Source organism: Sebastes fasciatus, chromosome 21 (assembly GCF_043250625.1).
Source record: "Sebastes fasciatus isolate fSebFas1 chromosome 21, fSebFas1.pri, whole genome shotgun sequence".
Classification (NCBI taxonomy): domain Eukaryota; kingdom Metazoa; phylum Chordata; class Actinopteri; order Perciformes; family Sebastidae; genus Sebastes; species Sebastes fasciatus.
In genome coordinates, this window is record NC_133815.1 from 7931830 (window position 1) to 7944558 (window position 12729).

Here is a 12729-nt window from a genome sequence, read left to right on the forward strand (position 1 = left end):
TTTAAACCAAACCAGAATCCATTGAGATTTAACTGCATTTAGTCTAGAAAAAAGGTCACCACAAAATAAAAGACAAAACCCAAACATTTGTAAATACACACTTTAATTCTCACACATCAATTTAAAGAGACAAAATTGTCACAGCTGCCACATTGAAACCATCCTAATTATAAAGATCAGGTTATCGTAAATATGTATTACGCTATGATTACTTGGTAAAAATCTGTAATGTCTTATTTACACTTTAGACATCCAATATACAAAAGCATCAGACTGACATCTACAATTCACACATAACCTGTGTCGTACCCAGCTGCTTTTTTTAGCACGATTTTGACCTGAACTTCATCCCTTCGTACCTGAGCTGCGACCACAAACTGACACTGGTCATTCAGTGCAGTGGGGATTGGCCTTGTTGCCTGACATCTGCTGCGGGGACTTGATCTGTTTTAAGAGTTTTAAAACAAGATTACACTAATGCTCTGGTTACTTGATCTGTTGACAGGCAACCTATAAGAGGAAAAGAGCTGCTCTGGGAGTGTGTGGCAAATACACTTGTTAGGAAACAACATCCACTACTTTTACATTAAAAGAACAGTGTGTAACATTTCAGCAGATCTATTAGCAGAAATGCAGTATAGTATTCAGAACTATGTTTTCATTAGTGTATAATCACCTGATAATAAGAATCGTTGTGTTTTCGTTGGCTTAGAATGAGCCCTTCATATCTACATAGGAAGCGGGTCCTCTTTACAGAGTACGTCATGTTTCTACAGTAGCCCAGAACGGACAAACCAAACACTGGCTCTAGAGAGAGCCTTTCGCGTTTTTACGTTACCTGAAAGCCACACTAGTTCTCCGAAACACTTGTGAAACTGTGGTAACGTGAGCCACACCAGAGCAGTGGCGAAGTGCGGCCTGCGGTGAGCTGTTATACAATGTCTATGAAAAGCTGCCGTGGATGCTCCCGAGCTCAGCGAGCTGCCACCATTTGGTTCTACGGCTGAAATAAAAGTTGGGATAAGTTTCACATTTAGCAGCAAAGTGCGGCCAGAGAATACCCGCAACCAATCAGTAAACAGATCCTGTGACTCCTGTAACATGTTGAACTATATTACAAAGAATTTCTTACCGCCTGAAACACATGAATACGTCTTCCGGCCGCAGAAAAATGTAGTTATTGAGGTTGCCGCGCTTTGCCGCGCTTCGCCGCGCTTCGCCGCGCTTCGCCGCTTCCTTGTGTGAATTCGGCATTATGGTAAAGATGGCCTCTGAGCAAGGCGAACGGCGTTACCACGGTTTTGCACTAAGCAGCTCACGTTACCGCAGTTTTGGAAAGGGAGGAGTGAGCAGAGGGGTACTCAGTTGATTGCAATCTGCAACCCCACCACTAGATGCCGCAAAAATACTACACACTGTCCCTTTAAACAAGGAGCATAAACTGACAAGTTGATGACAAGCTCTTAACATACATGGTAAAATATGAAGGTTGATCCATTGGCTTGTAACACATTCTGCAGTTGGCTTGAATGGGTTTACATATGATCGTGTGTTATGCCAAGGCTATGGCAACATCAAAATGTAGGCACCAAAGACATTATGTATAGCCCAACAATGTTCACTTATTCAGACAAAAAAAGTCCTTGTGATTTTGTGTTTAAAAAGCTAAAATGTCCTCATAGGATGGGACAATTCTGACCACAAAAATTGTAAATTATGTCCAACATATCAGGCTCCTGCATCCTTCTGGCCATAACACCCTGACCTTTCCCAGGCTGCACAACTACGACCTCGCCATCAGGTGCAGGCTCTACCAGCGGGTGCACTTTGTTATCCTTCATCTTAAAGTCAGTAACGCCAGCGCCAGGCAATTTGCCATTCCTCTCCGCCCACGTCTTGGTGTCCTCTGGATCGTCTTTTGCGTCTGTGATACTGTCACTATTTGCAACTGTGTTGATCTCGTCCTGACATGGTTCTGAGTCGCTCGCATGGGGCAAAGAAAAGTAGGTGCACTTCCTTGAAAATGACGCCTTCTTGTCTTCCACTTCAGACTTTGAGCTGAAGAGGGAATACGGGGCGTCCTCCTCTGTATCGTCACACATGCTTCCGCCTTGAGGAGAATTTGATAAGTTTTTGTTTATTCCGACCGGGTCTGAAACGGACTTTCTGATCAGCGCGTTTTCTCGAAGGAGCCATTGTTCATCACCAACAGGGACAATGTCTTCAGGTCCGACTTGTGCATTAAAAGCAGCGCATCGTGCCGTGTCCATAGTATTAGTGGAGTTGAAGTAGGACAATTCAGACATTGCTTTGGCAATGTGGAAAGGAGAGAAAATGCTTGTATTTTCTTTCTTTTTCTCTTTTGGCGCAGATGGCGGCCTTTCACTCGCTTCCTCAGCATCTTTCTTGCCATAAAGTCTCTCAATTGTTTTTCTCACGAGTCCTTTAGTGATGGATTTCCGTGCCAAGTCATCTTCGCCGCTAGACAGCTCACCTGAAGTCTGAGACTGATACCCGCCACTGGCTGAGGTCTCTGCTCTTAACTCGGTCCGCTTTGATGCGTTCGGGCTTGGGAAGCGTCCATGCTGGATTTCTGTGGCACTCTTTGCCAGAAACATTTCCCTGATGGATCTGACCCTGTTGCCTTCAGGCTCTGTGGTTATAACGCCACTGGAGTCGTAGCTGAAAGATAAAGACGACTGAGGAGCCGATCGGGTGCCGGCAGCCGACTGAGATGTGGGCGATTCAGAGGACGAACCCTCAACATCCGACTCAAGTGGGGTACTTCTTTGTGAGGAACGTCTGATGGCAGAACTTCCTGTTGTTTTCTGGGCATCAGCAACTTTTTTGTCCAGAAGAATTACTCTCTCCGCAACAGATTGGGATATCATTTCTTGAGATTGATGCTTTTGTTTTTCCACAGCCTTTTCACATTTTGTATATTTAGACTGTGTCACCAACGCTGGAGCTTCCTGATATTCTGGCTCTTCTATATATCTGTCCATGTTACCATCTTTGTCCTCTGAGCTGGACTCTTTTTCATTGTAGTTTGAGTTGTTGATCTGTTCATCTTCAACCTTTGGTTGCTCTACCTCTACATGTTCATCACAGCTGCTGTGGTCATTCCCACTATCCTCATCTGCACTAAATCCATAACTCTTTGTTAAACTTTTATTGTCTTTTTTGGTATATGAATCCTGATGTTCTATCAAATTGCTTAGACCCCCTTCTTCATGGCGGTCCTCATCGTCTGAGCTCACTATGTCCTCCTCCTCCTCTGTCTCGTTTATCAAAGACAAACCTTTTTTAATGTGATGCCTGTGATCCAGAAGATGAACATGGTGTTCTTCCTCCTCTTCCTCATTGCCAGACGAAGTTTCCTCAATGATAACCTTTAGTTTCTTACATCCAGCCTCAGACTGCTCTTCATCTGAAGACGAATCATCAACGTCTGATGTGCTTTCGTCAACACTCGTCCCCGTACAGCTTGCTTCACATTCAACCTCTGGTTCATCTTCCTCTGACAGAGACTTGTGTTGACTATCCGGGCTGGATATTCTTTCCTTCCCTCTTACATTCACTTCTACATAGTAATCTGAGCTTGGTTTCTTCACTTCTTCCTCCTCAGAGTGACTTTCAGGGTTGGACAGGTCCTCACTTTCCCTGGTCTCCTGTTGTATCTCAACTTCTGGTTCTTCTTCTGAACTATGTTGCTGATCTGCTTCTGATACACTTTGCTTACAGCTCTCGTTCTGCTCTAAATCTTTAGTGCCACTTGACTTGTTCTGCCCTTCCTCGTCTGAACCTGACTCGTCATCATGGGTAAGCTCATTCTCCTCACAGTGCAGCTGATTACCTTCCATGTCTTGCTCCTCTGCCTCAGAGGTACAACTGTCTTGTTCAAGACTTTTCTTGCTGCTAACTACTCTGTTCATTTTAGCATTTTCTTGGTTTGATTTCTCTTCAATGTGGCCTTGCTGCCCATCATCTTTTTCAAACATCACTGTGCTATAAAGCTGCCTTTCTTCAGGTTTATCAATAGGTTCAGCTGGTGGACATTTGGCCACACCATTCTGCCCATTTAAGCTGTCCTTGTCTTTAGTGTCTTTAGTTATACTTGATTGTTTTGGCTGGTTGATATCTGTGAATTTTTTAATGATGGAGCTCACATCAACTTTCTCGTCTTGAGTAACATCCCTGACTTTGGCGGCATCTTTTGCAAAGAAATTGGATTTCTTGGCATCTTTTGGTTCCACTTTTTCAATCTTTTCTTCATTGTCACTGTCACTTTGGACACCCGCTGAAAGAGAGGTCAATTCGTCCTTGAGCTGCTCAGGAATGTCAAGATTATCCAAAATCTCATCAAAAACATTCTCATCAATGCCACAGTCGTTTTCAGAACTGGTTTCAGCTTCCTGCTCTGAATGTTTTGGCGTTGAGCTGCGACTTTTACATTTGTCGCCAAGATCCTGAAAGCCCTTCCAACTCTGCAGGAGCTGCATCGAAGCCGACTGCTGTAAATTGGCCAAACTAACTTTTAGCTCGTGGGAGTCCTCCATGCTGGCGATTTCCATGAGAGAATCGATCATTTTTAAAGCCTCGGCACAGCTGACATTGTTTGCGTTCAGCTCATCCATATTTTGGTTAGTTAGGCCTTCCTTTAGGGTCATGACGGACAAGAATGCCAGGAGAGCTTTAGATGATGAGCCAAACGTAGACGCCACATGAGAGGAGAAGTCAGGCAGGCTGTTGGACTTTTCCAGACATGATGGACGTTTGTTCTGTGTGATTCGTCTAATTGACTTTATTGAGTAGCAAATCTTCTCAAGCACGGGTTTCATGTTTGGCTGATTTGCGATGTTTAATGGCTGTGGTATTATTTGTGTTATGGATTTCTCTTGATCTGGCACCTTATTGTCATCACTCTGATCAGCTTCCAATGGCATGAGAGCTTTACAAATTAGTGTTTTGTCCAGTTCAGCTGTTGATTCTATTGACTGTGGCGTTTGGCGATGCTTTCTTTGGGATGATGTTTTCCTTTGTGTCTTACTTGTTGGCTCTAATGCATCGTCTGAAGAAAGCGACCTTCCACTTGACTTGTGTCTGACAGGCGGTGACACCATGTCCAGAGACTGAGAATATGGAGACCGTCTCTTTTGTGATTTAGGTCTATAAATCTTTCTCTCAGTGTTGGGGCTAGCATACGGTGTTCCATGTCTTTGTTTTCCAATATTTGGTGACGTAGTTTTATCTTGAGGGTGGTTATGTAATGATGATAATTTTGGAGAGTTATGAGGAATTTCGGAAGAGAGTTTCTTGGATGGACTGCTCATAAGTTTTACATTTTTCACCAAGGGTTTAGGTGACTCTTTTTGAGTTAAAATTGGTGTTTTTGTCTCTTTAAATGGAAGATCGCGTGGTGTTGGAGCCTCACTTGATAAAATACTGCCTGGGGAGATTCTCTTTTCAGATGCTGAACTAGTAGGAGACGCAGAAGTACAACATGATGGACTACTTTTCATATTTAACATGCTGTAATTCTCTTCTGGTGGGGTTTCACTCGACCGATACGTCCCTGTTGAACAGATGCCGTTTGACAGCACATTATCACCCGCTATGTTGATGGATGTAGATGATGTGCTTGTCTCTGAAGTGGCATCACTACATAAAGTATATTTGTCCAGACAAGCCTTTCTGAGAAACATGTTCTTGTCAAGAGATGTATTACTGACCAACGGGGCCCTTTTAATGGATGGCGTTCTTGGTAATGGCGCTTCCCTCTGCGTGGAAGGAATGTCACTTTGAATTGATGTTGTCATTTCCGTTGTGTGGTCGGTAGGTGATGCGGCCTTGTCAGATGTAGGACTGATGGATAGTGGATGATGATCTGACGTTTCACTGCTTACTGATGATAGCCTGTATAATGGGCTGCTGGCCACTGAGGGTGCTTCCATCATGTTATATTCAGTGATTGATAGCTCTGTATTTTCATCAGGTGGTGGTGGCGGCGGTAGTGGTAGCTCCATGGAAAGCGTAATGGAAGGTGTTGCATTTTGAAATGAGATTTTGATTGGACTTGATTTGTTTTCACTGTCTGATGGCATTTCTGTTGGGGTCCCATTAGTTGGTGGAATTATTTCAGGACAAAGAGGCTTTACTTCGTCTGTATTAATCGGAGCTAAACTATTGGAGTTTTCTGTGTTTGTAGTGGTTGTTTGACTTTTGGCAATTTGCTGTTTGACTGTGGTTTTCTCCATTGGTGGACCTGATGATTTGTTTTCAAAGGACTTGATTCTTTGTTTGACAGAAGCTCCTCGCTCAAGCAGTAAGTCAGTTTTGAGAGCTGTGTCCTCCTTCACGTCATCAGTCACAATCATCACGCCTTTATTTTCAGTCTCTCCACACCTGCCATTTTCTGTTTGTCCAAGTGCTTCTAATTGTCTATTTTCCTCATCTGAGTAGGCTGTGGGGTTAAGATGGACTTTCTCCAGCCAGTTTTCCACATATTCATTAGTAACAGAGCTGGAGGAGTTAACAGGAGGCAGTGACATGCTTCCACTGACATCATAGGACTTGTTCTTTTTCTCTCGATGCATTGATGTCTGCCGTGTCAGTATTCCCCGTGTTTGGCTTACTTCATTGGGAGCAACATTCAGGCTGCTTTTTTCACTACAAACTGTCTCACTCGTAGTTTCTTTCAATGCTGATGGCGTGTTTGGGTCTTTGAGAATACATTCGTCATCCGACTGTTGTGAGCTCTTTGTTGTAACGCCCCCATCTCCATTTTGTGTCCGTCCCTTTTTTATCTTCATCGTGCTTTTTGCTGATTTTGATTTACTCCCATAAATTCTCTTAATGAAGCCAGCACTGGAGAAGGTTTTCACTTTCTTATTTTTCTCGGTTGCTCCTGCAGAATTTTTTCGTCTTTTCCCTGGTGAAGTAAGCCGCCGAACACGTTTGTTGATCACTTTTGGTTTTGAGGACACCCTCTTATCTTTATTGACCTCTCGTTGTTGGGGCTTGTCTCTGCCTTTCGTGGGCTTTGGGAATCGTTGTTGCCTCTGTGAAGGTGAGGTTGAATCAGATGTTACAGACCTGCTCTCAGGTCTCCAGACGCTAACTGACTCAGAAGCAGTCGATGGTCTCCAGAGCTGGGGTTCAAACTCATTACTGGAGGAGAGCTGTCCAGTTTCTGAAGTAGCCGGCCTGCAAAAAGGAATCCCAGAAAGGTTTGCAAAGAAATTATCCTGGCAGGTCTGCTGTTCATATACGTGTAAGACAGTTTCAGTGACCTCGTCTCCACTGGATTCAATCTGTAGGACTTCAGTCATCTCTGCTGATTTGAACGTGGATACATTGCTTATATTATTGCCATCCACAGAGCCAAGTCTTCTAGGTTTGGGCACCGGTTTACTGCTGCTCTGTTTGACCATGCAGTACTGCTCTGTCACAGCTCCATTTTCTGTCTGCTCTCTGTAGGAGTAAGAGCCAACCATTCCTTCCTGAATCCCCTCTGCCGTCACTGATGTTATGCTCTCCACAGACGCTTGCTTTTTTCTGATTTGCTTGTGCCCTGGTGTAGGAGGTCTTCTAGGAGTCACAACGTCCGTCTGTACTTTGACAACAGCCTCTTCATGACTACTCTCACTGAAAACTTTGTTGCTCGGCGATGGTGGATCCTCGTCATTGTTTTCCCGAGTTTTGTCCTTGTTGATGGAGTCAATGGAGGCAACAGGACTTTGTAAATCCAGTGAGTCGGATTTTAGCGAGTTGATTTCAGACTCTGGTAAATGGGTCACATTAAGCTGATTGGCTACACTTGAACGTGCCAGAGTGGTCGTCCAATGGATTGTTTCCTCTTCTTTAATTGTAAGCCGCACCCTCATCTCCACTGTCATGCTACCATCTTGGTTCACCCGAAAGGACTTCTCAATGTCGTCCTCTGCGGGCAGGAAGCCGTCCTGCCCTTCAGCTCCAACGCCAAGGCCGGTTTCAGGTGTTTCTGGCACCGACTCCAGCATACGACCTGACTCCAGCTCGACAGAGTGATTGGGTAGGTCGCATGAGCTTTCTGTGATGGAGTTGTGGATCCGATTCACGATGTACCTCTCCGATGAGGGGGAGAAATTTCTTGGCTTTGAAGTGTATGATCGTGACTTCTTTTTACCTTTACAGTCAGTCAAAAGAGCCAAATGTTCAAAGATTTCAGGCGAGGATTGAAGAGGAAAGGCAGGCAGTTTGAAGAGGAAACCCAAGAAGCATGAAAGGAGAAGAAAGAGAAAAAAAGTTAGAAAGATAGTACAACTATTCACAGCTCATGAAGAACAATAGCCGACAGCCACATAGACAGTGTATGTAGGTCATCCATGGTATTACGCATAATATCATCGCCTCAGCACTTTCACAATCTTCATCCCATGAGAGCAGGTAGATTAATGCAGACGCACTCTGTGTCCATCAATGTCAATAAATGTCCTCATAAACTAAATAAATACCAAATGATTACATAGAGATACAGCCAAAACAATCTTATATTAACTTACGTTTTAGTCTTCTGTGACCCGTTTGTTTGGTAGGATGTGTTGTTGGAGCTGGTGATTTCTGTGTGTTGTAGTTTGCATGCTTGAATGGCTCCATGCCTACAGCCACTACGGTCCCAGAACACAATATCAAGCCTGGAAGACCGTCCACCTGCAGTAGACAGAAAAACATGTCACTCGAATAGCATTTGATTATGTTAGCATATAGAATAGCCCATTTAGAAAGTTATTAACCTGGAATCTACATATGTTAGGGAATCATATAACTGCAAATTGCATGCATGTATATGTATGATTATTTGTAAGGCTGTCAAAGATAACCGATAATAACGCGTTAACACAAATTAGTTTTTACGGCACTAATTTCTTTAATTCATTAACGTAGCTTGCAATTTTTTGTTTGAAGCGGGCTCTGTTTTAAAGCTAGAGTGAAGATACTGGCAACATATGAAACTAGAAAACCTAAGGAATCCATTGGTACCAAACTAGCTTTTTGCAAAGGAGGCTAAATAACGCTCCAAACTTGCACTAAATCTTGGCGAAGAAAAACTGTCATGGCCATTTTCAAAGGGGTCCCTTGACCTCTGACCTCAAGATATGTGAATGTAAATGGGTTCTATGGGTACCCACGAGTCTCCCCTTTACAGCCCACTTTATGATAATCACATGTAGTTTGGGGCAAGTCATAGTCAAGTCAGCACACTGACACACTGACAGCTGTTGTTGCCTGTTGGGCTGCCGTTTGCCATGTTTTGATTTGAGCATATTTTTTATGTTAAATGCAGTACCTGTGAGGGTTTCTGGACAATATTTGTTATTGTTTTGTGTTGTTAATTGATTTCCAATAATAAATATATACATACATTTGCATAAAGCAAGTATTTGCCCACTCCCATGTTGATAAGAGTATTAAATTATTGACAAAATTTCCCTTTTAAGGTACATTTAATTTGCGATTAATCACACTTAATCATGGATAATCTTGCGATTAATCGCAATTGAATATTTTAATCGATGACAGCCCTAAATATTTGTTAAAATGGCACCTTGCAATACCAGCTAGCTCTGAATTCACAGTAGGTCCTTGACCTAAGGCCTTACACTGCAGTATCCCAGAATGCCTTTCTCCGTATTAGGGAGAGGTTCTAAAGAAGATTAACACTTTCTCTCCTCATGTGACGGTTATTTAGAGGCCAGGTTCAAGCCAGTCCTCTGTGGGGTGATAGTGATGCCACCAAAACCTAAAACTTATATATTTGCGATGTATTTAAACAGATTTTAGGGGAATGTAGATTTTTTGCACTCACAGTATGTTAATCATACAACAGGCTTTCAGTTTTCTTTGATTTCTTGGCTTTAGAAGGGAAGGTTTAGTGAATATATTATGGTGTTTTTAGAAAGTTATCAGTCTATAGTGTTTGCAAAATCCCATTTTCTTCTTAAAAATGTATTGGACACTCACACGTCTGCCATCAGCTGTATGTAATTTCACCACATAGAACTGGATCTGCTCTGAAATATAATCCAGGACGGACTCAAAAGTTGTTGTAGTCCTCTTGTGAAGCACCACAGAGTGTTTCACAGTGGGTTCGCCATTGCGAAAAACCAGTAGCCTCTTTGGTGTGCGCACAAGCGCCGGCTTCTGCTTGTGGATGTTCTTTCCGGGGAAAAACCTGGCCTTCTGCACGGTCCGCCGCCGGGAACTAGGAGGCCTGGCGTTGTACCAGGGCGGCAGCTTCTTCCTGGCCAGTGCCAGGTTGATGGGTTTCACTTTACGACTGTCAGAGCAGATGTAGGATTTACCATCCTCCAGTTCGTCCAAAGTGTAGACCGCATGAACCCCCCGGGGAGTGGTGATGTTCCTCACCCCAAACGGGAGGGGAACCTTTTTAGAGAGGCTGTCCAGGAGAGCGTCAAACGTTTTAAAGGTGCGGTTGTTGATGACCATGCGTAGGCCATTGAACTGGGGATCTCCACTTTTGTAGAAGCAGACCCTCTTCGATAGGATCGGGTCGTTGATGCCTGGGTGGCGTGGGGTGCCAAAGGTGTGCCCACTCCCTAACGACTGTTCGGGGAGGACCCTCCGAAACCCCGGCTCATTCATCATCGCTGCTTGGCTGGAAGGGGAGCAAACGTAAAGAATTAGATCTATCTAGTAGAAACATAAAGGTTTCTTTTTTTTCCACTTTACACTTCCCAGTTGAGGTTCTGTATGGTAGACATAATGATTGTAAGAAAGTGTTTCATCATAGTCTGTCATCATCCTGATGAGCTCACCTGTGCTGCTTAGAGACAACTAGGCACAGGTGAGCTCAATCTGAACACAATCAGCGCTCCTATAACTAGGAGAGGAGGAGGAAAAACATTTCTCTGTTTGCCCTGCTACCAGCCAGACCTGTTCCCGTTTCATCCAGTGCATCTAAAATACACCACTTGATGATATTAAAGGCGACGTTCATCTATTATAGAGTCCTTTTTTGGTGGAATTTCATGGCTCTCTGTCCCTGATTGTGGTTACCTCATGTCCGATACTTGAGTGTCCCTCGCCAACTCGGTCACCTAAACAATGATGTTTCTGATTGCTTAGTAGAAAAGAGTCAATGGTGAGAAGCCCCAAAAGGTTGCTCAAGTTGCTTATACACATAAAACTTTACACATTCTAAAGTAAACACAGATATTGTTTTGTCCACTTTTATGAATATATAAAGAAAAAGGTATTAAACAGTCTAATTGTTGGTCAGTGATGCAGTAACACATAATCATGCAAAGAGTGGTTTGGCAAGTTTATGAAAAAATTATCAAAAGAGACATTTGCGTGTCTACTTCTGCAAATTGGGTCAACACACAAACATAAATTAACAGCTGAATGAGGTTTTGCAAACATATGTTGTTTACTTCGTAGAACCATCAGGTAAATGACCTGACTTCTGGGAAACCTGCCATGTGACTTTCATCTTCAATTATTTAATTACCTGGCTTTCAACAACACAATAGAGCACTTAACAAGTGATAGAGAAATGTTTGACAGATTATTCTCTTTTACTAGTGTTTCTTTTGTCATTATAATTATAGAATAAGAGAATGATGTTATACTACATTTCAGTATTATGATTTTAATATAGAAAATGTATGTTAAATGATTCAAAAATGTATATGATCTATGTAAACCGATGTTTCAAAACACTTCAAATCAATCAACATTTTTTGAATATTGATTTGCAAAATGATTGTACATTTCACATGAAAAATTAAGTGATAAATTACAGAATATCTTTATTTAAAGTTTGATTAAAAATAATCAAAATTGTGATATTTAATTTTAATAGTTGATAATAGGAATTTTAGATGTATTAGATAGAAGTAGCAGCAGCAGTATTCGTTTAATTTGTTAAATGACTAACATTACATTATTTTTTTCATATTCAGGAAGAAATATTTGTAGTAATTGTTCAAAACAACAACAAAATCAAAACAAAAAAAGATTTGGTTAAAGATTTATGGTCATGACATTTCTACCGCTGTAACATAAACATACAGATTATAACCGGAGGCAGTAAACAAGCAAATAAATACACAAAAAAAAATCACAGGATTTCAAAGTAAACTCACCTACGTCGTCGACATCATAAAATTCCCAACCGTTTTGAAAGGATCCATGAAATGTTATTCCGTGCTCTACATGATGACTGCTGTTGAACTAACTGCACAGCAACAGTTTATTTCTGGAGACACCATCCTGGTTAATTTGCTTAATCTGTGCACAAAGTTAATCTCCTGGTGCAAGTGCACTGCTTGGAAATCCTCTTCGGAAAGGTGTCACACCTGATGTACGTAGAGCTGTCAGAGCAGGGCGAAGAGGTGGAACAAGGACCTGAGATTTATTCATCATATTCTTTATATGTTAAATAGGCCGCAAACACATTTATATAAAAGTTTATTAACAAAAGGGTATTTTTTGCTTGTTTTGCTCTTATTTGAGAGAAAGAGCACAGCACTGCACCTGTAGCAGGTTACCACACTAAAAGGAGAGCAGTGTTTTCTCCACCGGTGGCAGCAGATGGTAAATTGGTGTCCGGTTGTAATATTCGTGCAGGGTTGTAATCTCATTGAGGACCTCTTTAGATAATAAGGATTAAGGAGCTCTTCATCTGCCCCTGGACCTTTAGAGAAGAGCACCTGCTTTCAATGA

At 42.4% G+C, this 12729-nt stretch overlaps 1 protein-coding gene across 1 annotated transcript; it reads right to left on the bottom strand.

Annotated features, from left to right (window-relative positions):
- Nucleotides 1-112: 112 nt before the first annotated feature.
- Nucleotides 113-12396, bottom strand: LOC141760010 (uncharacterized). The gene is made up of 4 exons (XM_074622600.1): nt 12150-12396; nt 10003-10657; nt 8544-8691; nt 113-8167 (listed from the first exon to the last, which is right to left on the bottom strand). Exons 2-4 carry the CDS (start codon nt 10645-10647, stop codon nt 1677-1679), a joined length of 7284 nt encoding a protein of 2427 aa, XP_074478701.1. The 5' UTR covers nt 10648-10657; nt 12150-12396; the 3' UTR covers nt 113-1676.
- Nucleotides 12397-12729: the final 333 nt, after the last annotated feature.

What these genes read in the sequence shown, in the direction of transcription:
- LOC141760010 (XM_074622600.1), bottom strand. Translation starts at nt 10,647, where the DNA reads ATGATGAATGAGCCGGGGTTTCGGAGGGTCCTCCCCGAACAGTCGTTA. An exon ending in ATACAGCTGATGGCAGACGT is followed by an intron (nt 8,692 to 10,002) that starts GTGAGTGTCCAA and finishes TGTCTACTGCAG; the next exon opens with GTGGACGGTCTTCCAGGCTT. An exon ending in GGGTCACAGAAGACTAAAAC is followed by an intron (nt 8,168 to 8,543) that starts GTAAGTTAATAT and finishes CTGACTGTAAAG; the next exon opens with GTAAAAAGAAGTCACGATCA.